This window comes from Balaenoptera acutorostrata, chromosome 3, assembly GCF_949987535.1.
Source record: "Balaenoptera acutorostrata chromosome 3, mBalAcu1.1, whole genome shotgun sequence".
Taxonomy (NCBI): domain Eukaryota; kingdom Metazoa; phylum Chordata; class Mammalia; order Artiodactyla; family Balaenopteridae; genus Balaenoptera; species Balaenoptera acutorostrata.
In genome coordinates, this window is record NC_080066.1 from 65,193,488 (window position 1) to 65,209,571 (window position 16,084).

Sequence of the window (16,084 nt, forward strand, 5' to 3'; positions counted from 1 at the left end):
CCTGATGGAGCAGCTGAAGCTTGGAGATAAAGGGAAAGGAGGGTGATTTCAAAGGCTCTGGGAACGTCGTAACCTGGACTCACCCCTCCAAGCATCCCTCTCCCCTTCATACTTGGAGCTAAAGCCTGGCAGGAATTATGTTTCCGGTGGGGAAACTGACCCACAGGGTGGGTGGTGCTTTGTAGAGGAATCTGTACCAGTCTGCCCCTCCTCACACACTGTCTTCCAGGGGCTCAGAGCCACTAGGTGACCACCCTCCCGCTCTGGCCCCAGGCCTGAGTGCAGCCTTGCTTGTTCAGGGAATGCCTCCTCTTTGAAAGAAAAAAAAATGTTATCTTTTGTTGTTTTTTTTTTTGGCCGCGTCATGCGGCATATGGGATCTTAGTTCCCCAACCAGGGATCAGACCCGCACCCCCTGCAGTGGAAGTGTGGAATCTTAACCACTGGACCGCCAGGGAAGTCCCTTGTTGTCATTTCTTGTTTTATAATATATTGCATTTTTATTCCTAAATGAAAGAGAACTATCCATATATAACAGGGAAAAATCCACATGGATGACAGCTTATCTTTTCATTTATTGATTGATTGATTGATTGATTGGTTGGTTGATTGATTGAATGCTGTGTTGGGTCTTCGTTTCTGTGCGAGGGCTTTCTCCAGTTGCAGCAAGCAGGGGCCACTCTTCATCGCGGTGCACAGGCCTCACACTATCGCGGCCTCTCTTCTTGCGGAGCACCAGCTCCAGACACGCAGGCTCAGTAATTGTGGCTCACGGGCCTGGCTGCTCCGCGGCATGTGGGATCTTCCCAGACCAGGGCTCGAACCCATGTCCCCTGCATTGGCAGGCAGACTCCCAACCACTGCGCCACCAGGGAAGCCCTCTTTTTTTCTTTTTTTGAATTTTATTTTATTTTTTTATACAGCAGGTTCTTATTCATCTATTTTATACATATTAGTGTATATATGTCAATCCCAATCTCCCAGTTCATCCCACCACCACCACCCCCCCTCCCTGCTTTCCCCCTTGGTGTCCATACGTTTGTTCTCTACATCTGTGTCTCTATTTCTGCCTTGCAAACCGGTTCATCTGTACCATTTTTCTAGTTCCACATATATGCGTTAATATACGATATCTGTTCTTCTCTTTCTGACTTACTTCACTCTGTATGACAGTCTCTAGGTCCATTCATGTCTCTACAAATGACCCAGTTTCATTCTTTTTATGGCTGAGTAATATTCCATAGTATATATATACCACATCTTCTTTATCCATTCGTCTGTCAGTGGACATTTATGTTGCTTCCATGTCCTGGCTATTGTAAATAGTGTTGCAGTGAACATTGGGGTGCATGTGTCTTTTTGAATTATGGTTTTCTCTAGGTATATGCCCAGTAGTGGGATTGCTGGGTCATATGGTAATTCTATTTTTAGTTTTTTGTTTTGTTTTGTTTTTTTTATAAATTTATATTGGGTTTTTTTTTGGTTTTTTTTTTTTTTAAAGGGAATGCTATTTATTTATTTATTTATGGCTGTGTTGGGTCTTCGTTTCTGTGCGAGGGCTTTCTCTAGTTGCAGCAAGCGGGGGCCACTCTTCATCGCGGTGCGCAGGCCTCTCACTATCGTGGCCTCTCTTATTGCGGAGCACAGGCTCCAGACACGCAGGCTCAGTAATTGTGGCTCACGGGCCCAGTTGCTACGTGGCATGTGGGATCTTCCCAGACCAGAGCTCGAACCCGTGTCCCCTGCATTGGCAGGCAGACTCTCAACCACTGCGCCACCAGGGAAGCCCTATTTTTAGTTTTTTAAGGAACCTCCATACTGTTGTTATTTTCTAATCCAAGGATTTGCACAGAACATGTGATTGTAATCTGAGGGTAGAAATCCTTAACCAAATGGGGTCATTTCTGTTATTTCAGACACCCTGACCGTAAATGATGAGCAGTGTTTCCTCCTTTCAGAGACTGTCTGGGGCGCCCTCCGAGGTAACAAGATGGGGCTGACGCTGGGAGAGAGAGAAGGATGATGTGGGAAGGTCGGCACTGGTGGGGTAGGGGGCAGGACTGGGGGCCCAGCGAACACCCCCACCTTAGGAAGCTTGCTTTATGGACCAGTTGGAGTATTTCCCCAGCTCCCTGAAGGGAGTATTCTTACAGCTGTCTCCAGAAGTTGACAGGTGTCAGCCTGTGCAGGTGCAGCCGCTACCCTGGGCAGGTGCTCTGGGGAAGCAGGGGGCAGGCAGCTGGGGAGAGGGGCCCACTCTGCCACAAGCACTGCTTGTTCAGCTCTCATTTCAGACACATGATTGGAAAGATTCTTTTAAAACTAGATCAAAAGGAATAGATAAATGTCAAAAAAGAGGTAAAGAGTGGTAAAATATGTAGAACTCTATTATTTGGGGAGAAAATGAGGACTTTGCTAGCTAACGGGTGATAGGCCCCCCTGCCCTTCTTCTTGGCTTACTGAAAAGGTATTCGGTCCCTGGATACAGACTTAGCCAAACAACTCTACCACTTTTGGTAAAAGGTCTGCTGGTGAATGATGGGAGAAATTCTCACTGAACTCCGAACCTTGTTTTGGTTTGTCTTTGTTCTCTAGCTCCTCCTCCCCTCCCCTGTGTTTTGGAGAAACAGCATGCCAACTCCCCTTTCTACCTCTTGTAGCTGTTGTGTGGGTGTTAACAATTACGCAGGTTAAGGTAGAGATCTGGGACCCCGAGTGCTAGGCGTCAGAGTCAGACTGGAGAGAAGCCCATATGGTACACTGGAAGTCTGCCTCAAATGAGCTACTGAGTGACCATGAAAGTCTCACAGATTCTTAAATTCTGAAAATTTAGGATCCTGGGAATCCTTCACAGGGCTTCTGCTGGATTTTCAGAAGTGAGGCCCCAGCTGTTGAGAACATCTAGTGCTCTGGACTGAGCATGCCTGCCTTTGGGCTTTGCTGGAATCTAGGAGTCTGTGTCCAGTCTTCTGGGGCAGTTGCTGCCTGCCACACCTCAGCTCCCTATAGCTGGTTCTCTTCTCAGGCTCTGAAGAGGAAAAGTAGAGGCTTCTTTGTCTTCTAAGTCCAGCTGTGGACCCACAAGTTTATGATCTCGTTGAGTTTATGAAACTCAAGTCAATGATCACATTCTCACAATTCAGTCTGGGAGAAGTGAAGGGGCAGCAGATTGGGGGCCCCTTTTTCTCAGCTCCCTTAGCTCATGATGGGTATTATCCATGGAAAGCTTTAACCCCTTGTGAGCTTGCTTGTCCCTGCGTCTGTCCTCATGGGCACACATCTTGACCTCTCTTAATATCTTTGTAAATTCAAGGCTTAGGAAGTATAGATAAGAGGCATGTGGGTTAGTGTATTGCTAGGAGGGGCACAAAAACCCCTTACGCTGCCATCTCCCAAAATAAAATACAGAGTAAAAATAGATACTGGCTTCCTACTATCCCCTTTTTGTAACTGTTGAGAACCATCAGGCCTGCACTAGATCCCCTCTCACTGTGTGCCCAAGCACTGTGCTGTGCCACATGGGAACCTTCCAGATGGTTCCAACTCTTTACCCACCTCCCTAAGTCTTTACATCTGCCTCTCTACTTCCCTGCAGGTCTGGAGACTTTTAGCCAGCTTGTTCAGAGATCTCCTGAGGGCACGGTGAGTGTGGGCCCTCAAAAAGGGCTCCTTTTAAATCTCTGGGGTTTGCTCCCAATGTTGAGAGTCCTGGAAATATCTTATTTTGCCTTAAACAGAGTCCTGGTGGCTTGAGATGTCCCCAAAAAAGAGTATTCAAGGAGATATGGGTGGAAACTGGTTTGGTAGATTTTGCCAGTTGGGGTATAACTTAGTTCCCCTGGGTCATTGTTTAGTAATGACCTTGAGACCACACTGCTTTGAAGAAAATATTAACAGTCAGTGAAATTCTGGAATGTGTGGGCTGAGTGGTATGTGGGACAGCTGTATTTGGCTGGCACGGGACAGTTGCTCTCTGGACAAGTACCTGCTTATGGTCATTGAGGTAGAGGTGTGCGGTGTTTGTGGAGACAGTTACCCTGCAGAACAGTCACAGGTTGGCTTTTCAGGGATCTTGGAAGACTTTTCTCATCCCCCTCCACCCCACTGGTGAATTTCCTTTGAATCTTAACATGTTCAGTGTTTGGTCCACACAGTTCTATATCAACAAGACGGAGATTGAGGACTTCCCCCGCTTCCCTCACCGGGGCTTGTTGTTGGATACGTCTCGCCATTACCTGCCACTGGCTAGCATCCTGGACACTCTGGTACCCTGGCCTTAAGGCCTTCTTTTCCCTCAGGGTTCTGGGGTAATGGGACAACAGAGAGATCAGGTGCCATGTTCTTAAAGAGTTACAGAGAGAATGTGCATAACTTTATGAGCTCCCGGGAAAAATGTAAAAGATGACCTGCTCCAAGATTCAAAAAAATAACAAGAGTGATTTAAGCCTACCCCACTACTGAGGACCAATGTCCAGGCTATCTCCAGCGATGCAGGAAGTGGTTTGGGGAATTGACTTCTTTGACTGAGCAGAGCTGACTTTAGTTAGTACAAAGTCATAGGAAAGAGATGTTCAAAATCCTTAGCTGGGGATGTTCCTAACTGTCTCGAATTTGATGGGCAGTCTTACCTGACAGTTGCCGATCTAGCTCACGTGTCTAACTTTTCCTTTGCTCTCCTGATGGAACCAAAGAAGTGGACACATGCACCAGTTTTGGCATCTGAGATTTATGGATTATGGGGCTACTAAATTCACAACAGACCTCACAGTTTGGATAAACACTAGTCAGAAAACCCCAAACAAATGGCAGGAGGAAATATTAGTTTTCAGGGTATTGTGGGGCTTTCTGAAGACCCCAGGGTACCACGGAGCTGCAGCCCTCCTCTCGATGTGACCGTAACTCATCCCCCAAAGAGGAGATACGACTTCTGTCAGCCATCTTTGGGTGTGCAGGGTCTTGCCTCTTCCCTCCACGCCAGGCACAACCCGATGGGAAGGTTTGATAGGGAGAACCTGTGAACACTTAGCAGGAAGCTGGGCAGGTCAAGCCTGTTAAAGTGTGTGGAGCAGCCTGCCAGCTTGGGGCTGAAGCTGGAGAAGTTGTGCTGAGTTAACAGTGCGTGCTCTGACCTACAGGATGTCATGGCGTACAATAAATTCAACGTGTTCCACTGGCATCTGGTCGATGACTCTTCCTTCCCATATGAGAGCTTCACTTTTCCAGACCTCACCAAAAAGGTATGCCTTGATTTCGCCCAGACCAAGTTGATGGCTTGAAGTCTGAACCTGGCTGTGGCGCCCTGCTGGCAAGGACACCAGCTCTCCTCCTAACCAGCCAGTTTTAGGGACACACTGACATGTAGGGGGCGGGCACTGGATTTGGAGTCAGGAGACCTGAGTTCAAGTCCAAACTACACCATTAATTTGCTCTGTGACCTTCAGGAGAGAATCTCTCCTGGTCCCATCTTCTTTTTATTTATCTATATTCGGTTAGCTGGGCATAATAACTACCTTATTCATCTCACTGGCATCACGGCACTGAGATAAGACAGTAGATGTGATAGCTTGTGGGAAATTATGATAAAGTTCCTTGAAGACAACCCCTGATACCAAAGGGCTGTTGGTAGATTTTCTGATATCCAGGGGGTCCAGAAGGCATTTTGAGTATCCTTTCCTCTGCTAGCCTTCAGGAAATGAGATCCTGAATGGTGTTTTGTGCCTTTCAGGGGTCCTACAACCCTGCCACCCACATCTACACAGCACAGGATGTGAAGGAGGTGATTGAATATGCGCGGCTTCGGGGTATCCGTGTGTTGGCAGAGTTCGACACTCCTGGCCACACTCTGTCATGGGGACCAGGTAAGAATAATGTCTGGAGTTGGAGGGAGTCTACTGATTCCCCTCAGTGGGACTTTAGGATATTGGCTCTTGGATGTAGCATGCCTCAGCCTTGGTCTCTGGAAGAATGTTTTCCATCAACTTTTTCCACTGGGAATTTAGATAGGCAGAATTTACTTTGGGCGAAGGAGGCCACTTCTTACTGTTAAAATATGGGCAGGGACTTCCCTGGTGGCGCAGTGGTTAAGAATCCACCTGCCAATGCAGGGGACACGGGTTCGAGCCCTGGTCCAGGAAGATCCCACATGCCGCGGAGCCACTAAGCCCGTGCGCCACAACTACTGAGCCTGTGCCCTAGAGCCCGCGAGCCACAACTACTGAGCCTGCGAGCCACAACTACTGAAGCCCGTGCACCTAGAGCCTGTGCTCTGCAACAAGAGAAGCCACCGTAATGAGAGGCCCATACACTGCAACGAAGAGTAGCCCCTGCTCTCTGCAACTAGGGAAAGCCTGTGCACAGCAACAAAGACCCAATGCAGCCAAAAAAAAAAAAAAGGGCAAATTCTTCTCAGGCATCCTTGCCTCATGATGCCCTTGTAGGTTGTTGTGCCCTAGAGTGGAAGAAAGATTTTGCCAGTTTTGCTGGATCAAGCTCTCTGCTTTTCTGCCCATAGGCTACGTGAGGGCAGACTTTGGGAGCAAGGGTGACCGCTGCTGGAAGAGTGTGTCAGGGCAGGAGTGTGTGTGTGACAGTTGTCTGTGTATGATTGTGGACATATTTGTATTTCTTTGATTGTCACTAAATGCTCACAATTACCAGTGTCTATGAATGCCTGAGTGTTCCTATCTGGGTGCATGTAATGTCTGTGAACATGATTGTCACCATGTATATGACTGTATGTGGGGTCTGTGTATTTGTGACACTAGTGTGAGGTTCTCTGTTGCCTTAGGTGTCCCTGGATTATTAACTCCTTGCTACTCTGGGTCTCACCCTTCTGGCACCTTTGGGCCAGTGAATCCCGCTCTCAACAATACCTATGAGTTCATGAGCACCTTCTTCTTGGAGATCAGCTCTGTCTTCCCAGATTTTTATCTTCACCTTGGAGGAGATGAGGTTGATTTCACCTGCTGGTATGAGCCCTGTGACCTTCCCATCCTGGCCTGATGAACTGCCTACTCAGAGTAGAGGTTAGCCCGTGAGACGCTACCTGTCTCAGCTGTTCCTCATCTGTCTCCATCCTGATGGCTAAGGTCTTCGGCCTTTTCTCTCTCCACCTACAGAGAGGCCCTGCCTGATTTTGGCAAGGCTGTGAATGTGAAACTCTCCTTTCCTCTTGTCATAGCCTTTACAGAGATATTTACAGAAAAACCAGCTCTGCGCACAGAATTGTCTTGGAAAAATCAGGATAGAGAAAAATAATCCCTGCTTTTGACAGCTTAAAATAGTCTGGTTGAAGAGACAGGACACATATGAATTCGAGGCTAATATATGACAGTGTCTAGTTAGTATTGTAAGCTTCCAACCCTCAGATCTGCTTAGCTCAAAAGAGGCTCAGGGGCTTCTTGGCGAAGTGGGCACTAGCGCTGAATCTGAGGAAAGAGTGGAGGAGGGAAAAAACAAAATGTAGACCTTGTGGGGTAAGGGAGCTGCAGTGGGTGACAGACAGCAATGCTTGTATCCAACTGGAATAAAGAATAAATATTAAGGGAAAAGCAGACTATGCCCAGGGTGTAGGAGGTAAGAGACAGAAGCCAGAATCCAGTGTGCCAGAGCCCCAAGCCAAGACCTCAGAGCCACGTGTCATAGGCCAGAGAGATTGATATGTGTTCTCTTTGAGGGTGAACTTGAAGCTCTTCAGATCCAGATTCAGCCTTTCTCAGCCTATGTCAGTGGCCCCCTTCATTTAGCTTTGTTTAGCCGCACCTCCCAAATTTGTGGCCTCTTGAGATCCTCAGTCGATTGGTTTTTCAGGTGAAAAGAAGGAGTTGTGGGAGGTCAGGTGACACATCCCCAAGCTCTGGGCTTTGAGGATGTCAAAAGAATTAATTTTCATTTTCTTTTGGGATTCAGGAAGTCCAACCCAGATATCCAGGCCTTTATGAAGAAGAAAGGCTTTGGTGAGGACTTCAAGAAGCTGGAGTCCTTCTACATCCAGACGTGAGGAAGGAAGGAGGGTGGGCAGGGTCCCTGGGGGTCAACTCCTGTGGAGTCCTCTCTTTCCATAGCAGGACCAGGACCTGCTGGACCACTCTCTGGGCCCCTGAAGGGGTCCTTCGTCATGTCCTTTCATTGGAGTGGTCGATTCCCAACTGGTCAGTCAGGAATGGGCCCCTAACCAGGCTCAGCCCCCAGGGCACTGGCACCTGTAGCACAGAGCCTGTCTGAACCGAGCAGACATTCTCTTTACTCTCTAGGCTGCTGGACATCGTCTCTGCCTACGGCAAGGGCTACGTGGTGTGGCAGGAGGTGTTTGATAATAAAGTAAAGGTGAGCCAGGGGCAGAGAGAAGGGGCCACCCTCGGTGCCTCCCCCTGGTCTCCCATCCCTTCCCTGCTCCTGGGCGGGTACAGAGGTCTGAGCCCTGGGTGTGGGTGTCAGAGCCTCCATCTGTCTTCCCTCCCTATGAACTGATCGAGTTATTTCTGCTGCTAGGTTACTTGGGCTTCCTGAGACTGGCATGATGGGTTGGGTTTTCCTGCCTGTGTCATAGACTAGGATCTTCTAGGTCTGCGAGCAGGGCTACCTTCTCCTTCATTTTTGAGCAGTAAGATCCCAGCTTCCTGCCACGTCAGGGGCTCTGCAGGAACCTCGTCCCGTCCTCAGAAGCATCTGGAGATGCTTGGACATGGTAGCTCCTGATGAGTCTCCTGGGCCCCACTGCTTGTCTCCCTTAGCTCACAGCTGGTGTTACTATCTCAGTGTAGACAGGGAAGCTGCAGAAGGACTGGGGGAGAGGCAGCAGGGAGCTCTCCTAGGGCCTGTGGGGCCCTCGGCCTCTGCACTGGGCTAGAAGCTCAGTGGTTAGCAGTCACAGAGAAATGCTTTGCTGCTGGGGAGCAGAGGGAGAACACACCCCTTGGCCTGGGTTGCTTGCGTAACAGTGTGGCCCGGGAATCTCCTACTGCCCTTCGACCTTTCGTGACAGGTTCAGCCAGACACAGTCATCCAGGTGTGGCGAGAAGAGATGCCTGTAAGGTACATGAAGGAGATGGAACTGGTCACCAGTGCCGGCTTCCGGGCCCTGCTCTCTGCCCCCTGGTACCTGAACCACATAACTTATGGCCCTGACTGGAAGAAGATCTACGTGGTGGAGCCACTGGCATTTGAAGGTAAACGGGGCGCTCTCCGTGCTGCCAAAGGCGGCTGAGCGGGGTACAGGGCGGGAGGCAGGAGAGTCTGGGCTGGACATTGCAGGTCAAGAGACGAAACGACCTATCTGGGGAGAGGGCCACGTTGGGAAGGTGGCAGAGGCCTGTGGTTGCTCGTTTCCCCTCAGGTAGCCCTGAACAGAAGGCTCTGGTGATCGGCGGAGAGGCCTGTATGTGGGGAGAGTATGTGGACAGCACCAACCTGGTCCCCAGGCTCTGGTAAGGGCTTCCTGGGGACGTGGAGGGTTGGGCCTGTGGGCGTGGGTTCTCCCTCACAGGCTCAATCCCGCCCAGCCTCCCCGAGCCAAGCACCCTCCTTTCAGGCCTGGGAGAGAAGGGGCATCGCAGTGTTGCCCCTGTTTGTATGTAAGTCACCTCCCGCCTGACTTGCATATTTGCTCCTCCAGCCCATTAGGTGTGTCGGATGGAGACTGTTGTCCCCATGTCACAGATAGAGATAAGGAGTCCTGGAGAGCACGTTGAAAGAATGTTGCTTTCGGGATGGCCTGCTCAGGATCCAACCCTGAAGTGCATGGCCCTGTGATAAGATTCCTCTATGCTGTCTCCTCAGAGGCTGCAGCCCCTCACCAAGTCTGGTTGGGTGTGTAGAGTTTACATTTTGAGAACAGCTGCTGCGGCCATTGTCAGTAACTGTTCACGATGCCTTTAAGACGTACTCTGGTTCCCATGTGTTTGGGGGAGGAGGAGATGGGATCATGATCCCCATTTTACTGAAGATGAAGCTGGGCCCTAGAAGTCCCTGTGAGCCCTCCAGCCGGCTGTCACTCTGATTAAGGTGTCGATCACGTCCCTTGGTCCCGAGCTAGTCCAGGGTGCCTAAACAAGAGGCTGTGGGTGTCCAGCACCCTTGCCAGGAATCCAGGGCCCAACCTGGTGCGTGTCCCCTTTCCTGCAGGCCTAGAGCCGGGGCTGTTGCCGAGAGGCTGTGGAGCAACAAGACGGTGACCGACCTGGACTTTGCCTATAAACGTTTGGCACACTTCCGCTGCGAGCTGCTGAGGTACGCAGGCCATGGGCAGGTTGGGGGCTGAGGACCCCGACTGACAGGAAAAGAATACTGATAATAGCTAACACTTGCAGGGGCATACTGTGTGTGGCAAGCCCTGCGCTCAGCCCTCTGCCAGCATTGCTTCATTGAATCTTTACCATAACCCTATAAGGGGGATGTAGTTTTATCCCCATTTCAGAGGTAGGCAGCTGAGGCACAGAGCAGTTAAGTAACTTGCCCAAAGTTGCTCAGAACCAGGATATGAACCAGGCTGACTTCAGAGTCTGCGCTCGTAGCCATGGCCATGCTTTTATGGGTTCTCATGACACCCGTGCCCCTGTTAGGATGGGCCTGCGTAAGATGGTCATTTCCCTGATTCATTCACTTACTAGGTCTTGAGGCCCTAGGGGAAACAGCCTAGTAGAGAGGGGAATCCCAGGCTGAGAGCCAAGCATGGTGGGGACTAAGCCTCAACTGTCTGTAATCTACTGGGCGACTTTGAGCTAGTTCGTTACCATCTCTGAGCACATAACTTATTTGGGTAATAAAGGAGGCATGCCTAGAGGTACCCTAAGGAGATTGGTCCGGTCCTGGAACTTGTGAGGCTGAGACCTAAGGATGGGATTTCATGTCCACACCCTGTGCATGGGCTGGACAGTGCCTCGGTTCCCCCCACCCGCCCGCCACATTTACAGAGTTTTAGAGCCATTAATGGGGGCTCAGTGGGCCAGGAGCACTGGGCACCCCTTAGGCATCCACCTGTTTTCTAAAGGGACTGAGTTATTTGGGGCTGGGGCACAGAAACAGGCAAGTTAGAAATACGGAGGTGTTACTCAAGGTTCTGGGATGTCCCTGTATCAAAATCACCTGGGCACCTGTTCAGATTGCAGATTCTTGCCAACACACTTCCCCACCACAAGCAAGAATCTCTGGAAGTGAGACCCTCCCCCAAGGAATTTTGGTGTCTAGTGGCAGTTTGAAATCCACTGAACTGGGGGAAGGGGACACCATTGGTTGTGGTGGAGAAGATGTTGCTGGGGCCCAAGACCGACCCCCTTCCGAGGGGCTCATCTCGCCCTGTTTCTTTACGTCCTCTCGCAGGCGGGGTGTCCAGGCCCAGCCCCTCAGCGTAGGCTACTGTGACGTGGAGTTTGAACAAACCTGAGCAAGTACCCCAGGCACCGAGGAGGGTGCTGGCCCTAGGAGAGCGGTAGCGGGGCCAGGCTTCCACTGTACCCCACCCAGGGGACGGGGCCCCTTGCCCACGTTCCTGTGTGCCTGGAGACAAGGGGGCTGGTGTTGGTGCTGGTGTCCAATAAAGAGTGATGTGGCGTTTTTCTATAATGAATGTGGATTACCTGTGTGAAAAAAAATGTGAGTGGCCCTAGGGTAAGGGAGCTGCCAGAACTGGCCTTCTGCCCCTGAGGGTGATAGGGCTCAGCAGGGCCCAGCCAGGCTGGGCTCAGTATCTGCCCCTGGAGGGATCTTATAAGTTGAGGGCTGGGAATGAAACCCGTAGCCTTTGTGCTGTCCTGCTCTGCCTGAGTTATGATCCCTCTCCAACCCCACACATAGTCCAGACACATACCCCATCCTTAGACTCATCACTTAGCCCTCCAAGGCTTCTGTATACAGAAGACACCATAGGGGACCAAAGAAGTTCTGGGAAGCCGCAGGGGCTCCAGCCCCAACCTGGTCACAGAATAGCCCCTCCCCCATGCATACTCACAAACTTCCCTCCCCTAGAGCTTTTCTTCTGCTTTGGGTTTCTTGTTACTTCAATTGCATGCAAACATTATTAAATATTGAACACATACTGTGGTCTTGGCACTATGGTAGGTGCCAAGAATTTGAAGAACTTAGTCCCCAGAGGCCCTGGTCAACTTCCCAAAATGGCAGCAACTTCCACCCCTCCTCCCACCCATTTTCAGTCCAATAGCATCTTCTCAGAGAATTGATGGCACAGCTGAGACCATGAGAGGGCAGCCCCTGGAGGACCAAGAGGTGGGCATGTGGCTCTAGAAGAGTGTCTTTGCGTAAGTTGACCAGTTTTCCTTAGGAGGAACTGGCTCATCGTGGACCCAGACTGCCCCCTAGTGGTTTCATGTTCACAAGTGACAGTGCAGCCCAGAGGCTGGGCAGTAGTGGACAGCAGCTGTTTTAGATGAGGATTTCTTTGACCATTTTTTTTCTTTTACCTGGTCCTAGGCTGGAAGGACAAAGGAGAGGTCCCAGGCATTTCTTTCAGAAAGTTTCCAATCTAGTGGATACAGAAACTTGGGGAAGGCAGGCCTGAGAAGGGATCTCAGTAAAATTTGGTCCTTAAATAGCATCCTTCAGTCCCTTGATCAAGTCCCCTTTGGGGACTTGGTTGGACGTACACCAGCCTGGCCTTCTTGCACTGTTACCATAGGGGCAGTTTGGGCACCTTCTACCTGCAGAATCCTCTAGGGAAAGGGTATTCACACAGCCCAGATAAGCCGAGCCCAGGGCTCTGGCCTGGAGAGACACGAGTTAAGGCTCTACTATCTGTACCCACCAAAGCAGCACCCTTACTCTCTATTACCCGGAGAAGCCTTTGGGGTAGTCCCAGGCAAGGACCCTGCAGAAATGCTGCTATACTTCAAGTGCCCCTGCTTCCTTCCTGATCATAACTGGAATATTGCTATTGTTTGGGATAATGTTAAATAAAAAGATCAGACACTAAATTGTAAGTCTCAAGTCAATGAAGGAAGAGACCATGAAAACACTTGTGTTAAAGCAGTAAAGGTCTATGATTTCTTACTCGTCTCGTAAACATTTTCTTTAATGTTGTTATTTTTACAATTTAAAAAATCAGTGTGGCCTGATCAAGTGGTGGGATGTGCTGATCCCCAGCCTCCACCACTGCATCTCTGGGCCCACTGATCATGACAGCATTTACCTGAAGGTCATCATCAGACCTTGAACTGCTGACAGGTCAGAGACAGTGCCCGTAGCAACCGCCCAGTCGGTTCCGATGCACAGAATCACTGCTTCCCCACCTCATCTCCCTTAACCTGTCCCACCCTGCGCTGGGCCGGGCTCCTCTGGCCTGCTTGTGTTCTCTGTTCACCACCAGGGGGCGGGGAAGTGCCTGGACTGATTTCCTGGCTCTAGTTATCTTTGGGCACAAAGGGTCCGCCCCTGCTCTCCTCTGAATCTCCTAAGGATGCAAAGCAGCCCTAATGGGAATATAAGTAAAGGAGTGAATGGAGGCTGGGAGAACATTCACCTCCTTGGTAGGAGTTGAGGCAGTGAGCCAGGTACCCCTCCCTTCTTGGAAACCTGATGTTTTGAGGTGCACCTCCGTGGATTGGCATAGGGATAGGATAGCAGAGGACTTGGGAGCACAGGTGCTCCATAGCACTAGTGATGGGGGACACAGCAAGGGGTGAGGAAAGCCAAATGATACTTGGCTCTCCAAGGGAAAGGTGAAAAAAGGATTCTATGATATAGATTGAATTTAACTGATATCAATGTAGATGTACACGGCTAGTGGCAACATTGCTAGCACTCTAAAGCTTAGATTTTTATAGTTTTTGTCAATATCATTTGTAAGATTAATCAGTACAGGCTGTGACAATTGTGTATCATGTGCTTTTTTTTTCCACTAAGAAAGAAAATAAGTAGGAATTGTCTTTGTCTTAAAATCATTCCGTATTTTTTCCTTTATAAATAAACACTGAAAGTTTGAAAATCAGTGTCCCTTTATACCGTTAATAAATATATAAATAATATAAATACATATTAACTACCTTCAGTGAAACATTTACTTGTTGATTTTTTTTGATACTGTTCACTCTAACTATATATAAATCTTCACAGTTGTTTTTTAAAATCCTTTTTGAAGTAGCCCTGTGTATGTGTGTGTGTGTGTGTATTTTCCTGCATTTTTCAGTGAGGTTTTTAAAAATGGAAATGTCCATGAACCTTGCTTATCTTCACAGTCATAACCATATTCTAACCACATCCATGTTAGGTCTTCCCTGCCAAAGTAAAAACTTTTATTTAATGATTTCAAATGTTTCAAACAGAAGACTGTAGAGAATAAAATAATACACACAGTGTAACCACCACTCAGCTTTATCACATCTCAGTAGTTGTATTTGCTTCAGATTTGTTTTCTTTTTAAGAGATGAAACATTATATATGTCCCCCTTCCCAGTTCCATTTTCTTGCTTCTCAAAATAACCACTTTCTAGCTTTTATTTCAAATCTTACTTCCTCTGGAATATCTGATACTTAGCTATGATTTTTCTTCATTGTTAATAAATTCTTTATGGCTCACTTCATAGCAAATTAGGAAGGGATGTTTTGGGAAGCCACTCAGAAAAGGGGTGTGTGTGTGTGTGTGTGTATAGACAGAGCAGCTGGCAGACAGACATGGGAAGAGGGACATCTGTGCTGTGCTGATGTGCTGCTGGACTTAAGAGAGGATGTTGGGGGCATCTGGGTAATTATTTATTATGAAAGAAGATACTTATTTAAGAAGAAAATATTCAGAGAAAACTATGCAAATGTTTGTCTATACTCACATAAATCAGAAATTTGAGTGAAGATATTTGGGGAAATCCATCCAGGGGAACAAAAATGCTTTGTCATTTTAAAATATATATATTTATTATTTATTTATTTAGGCTGTGCCCGGTCTTCGTTGTGGCACGCGGGATCTTTTAGTTGTGGCATGCCGACTCTTAGTTGTGGCATGCATGCGGGATCTAGTTCCCGGACCAGGGATCGAACCCAGGCCCCCTGCATTGGGAGCGTAGAGTCTTACCCACTGGGCCACCAGGGAAGTCCCTGCTTTGTCATTTTTATGTGCTTGCTGTGTCAGGTGCTGTTATAAGCACTCGATTGGATGTTAGTTTATTTAATCCTCATCCCAACCAGTGAGGTAGGTATCAATATTATCCTCACCTGACAGATAAGGAAACAGACATGGACAGTTTAAATGATTTGTTCATGGTTAGATAGCTAGGCTGAGTCGGGATTTGTGCTCGGGGACTATGGATCCGAGCTCACCTAGTTAATTCTAGCCTATCCTGCGCCCCGCCATCAGCCACAGCCCCAAACTGAACCAGACATCTTCCTGCGCTTGAGCTCCGCGTTCAGACAGACACACAGATAAAGCTGGGTACTCAACTATGTCTGGGCTCAATTTCCTCCCACTTTTCAAACTCTTCCTTACAAATGGTTCCTTTCAGCACACACACGTGCACAATCTCCCTTGTCTTTATTTTTTATTTTTTATTTTTTAATTTTAATTTTTATTTTTTTTGGCTGCGTTGGGTCTTCGTTGTTGCGCACGGGCTTTCTCTAGTTGTGGCAAGAGGGGGCTACTCTTGGTTGCAGTGCGCGGGCTTCTCATTGTGGTGGCTTCTCTTGTTGCAGAGCACAGGTTCTAGGCACGCGGGCGTCAGTAGTTGCGGCACACAGGCTCAGTAGTTGTGGCTTGCGGGCTCTAGAACGCAGGCTTAGTAGTTGTGGCGCACGGGCTTAGTTGCTCCACGGCATGTGGGATCTTCTCGGACCAGGGCTCGAACCCGTGTCCCCTGCATTGGCAGGCGGATTCTTAACCACTGCGCCACCAGGGAAGCCCCATCTCCCTTGTCTTTAAACAAAAACTGTCCGGCCTGCTTTTTCTCAGTCAGGTTGCCTGAACCAACTGCAAGTTTGGCTCCATTTCTCCACTTCTCATTCAGTCCTCATGAAGGTTGCTCTCACTGAAGCCAACAATAACCTACATGTTGCCGAGTCAAGGGACATTTCTCAATAATAATGAAAACATTACTTGACCATTCCTTGTGTTTTGAGATTTTGATCACTCCTTTGATATTCTTTCTTCCCA

General features: G+C 48.8%; 1 protein-coding gene across 1 annotated transcript in view; it reads left to right on the forward strand.

Annotated features, from left to right (window-relative positions):
* The window catches only part of HEXA (hexosaminidase subunit alpha), a 39,581-nt gene extending 28,022 nt beyond the window's left edge, over positions 1 to 11,559 (forward strand). Inside the window, exons 3-14 of the mRNA XM_007197760.3 lie at positions 1,917 to 1,982; positions 3,596 to 3,642; positions 4,155 to 4,265; positions 5,136 to 5,237; positions 5,726 to 5,858; positions 6,788 to 6,968; positions 7,909 to 7,995; positions 8,253 to 8,325; positions 8,984 to 9,167; positions 9,335 to 9,425; positions 10,123 to 10,227; positions 11,317 to 11,559. Coding sequence (XP_007197822.2) covers positions 1,917 to 1,982; positions 3,596 to 3,642; positions 4,155 to 4,265; positions 5,136 to 5,237; positions 5,726 to 5,858; positions 6,788 to 6,968; positions 7,909 to 7,995; positions 8,253 to 8,325; positions 8,984 to 9,167; positions 9,335 to 9,425; positions 10,123 to 10,227; positions 11,317 to 11,380 — 1,244 coding nt within the window. The 3' untranslated portion in view covers positions 11,381 to 11,559. The remainder of the gene's footprint in view (positions 1 to 1,916; positions 1,983 to 3,595; positions 3,643 to 4,154; positions 4,266 to 5,135; positions 5,238 to 5,725; positions 5,859 to 6,787; positions 6,969 to 7,908; positions 7,996 to 8,252; positions 8,326 to 8,983; positions 9,168 to 9,334; positions 9,426 to 10,122; positions 10,228 to 11,316) is intronic.
* The last annotated feature ends 4,525 nt before the right edge of the window (positions 11,560 to 16,084 follow it).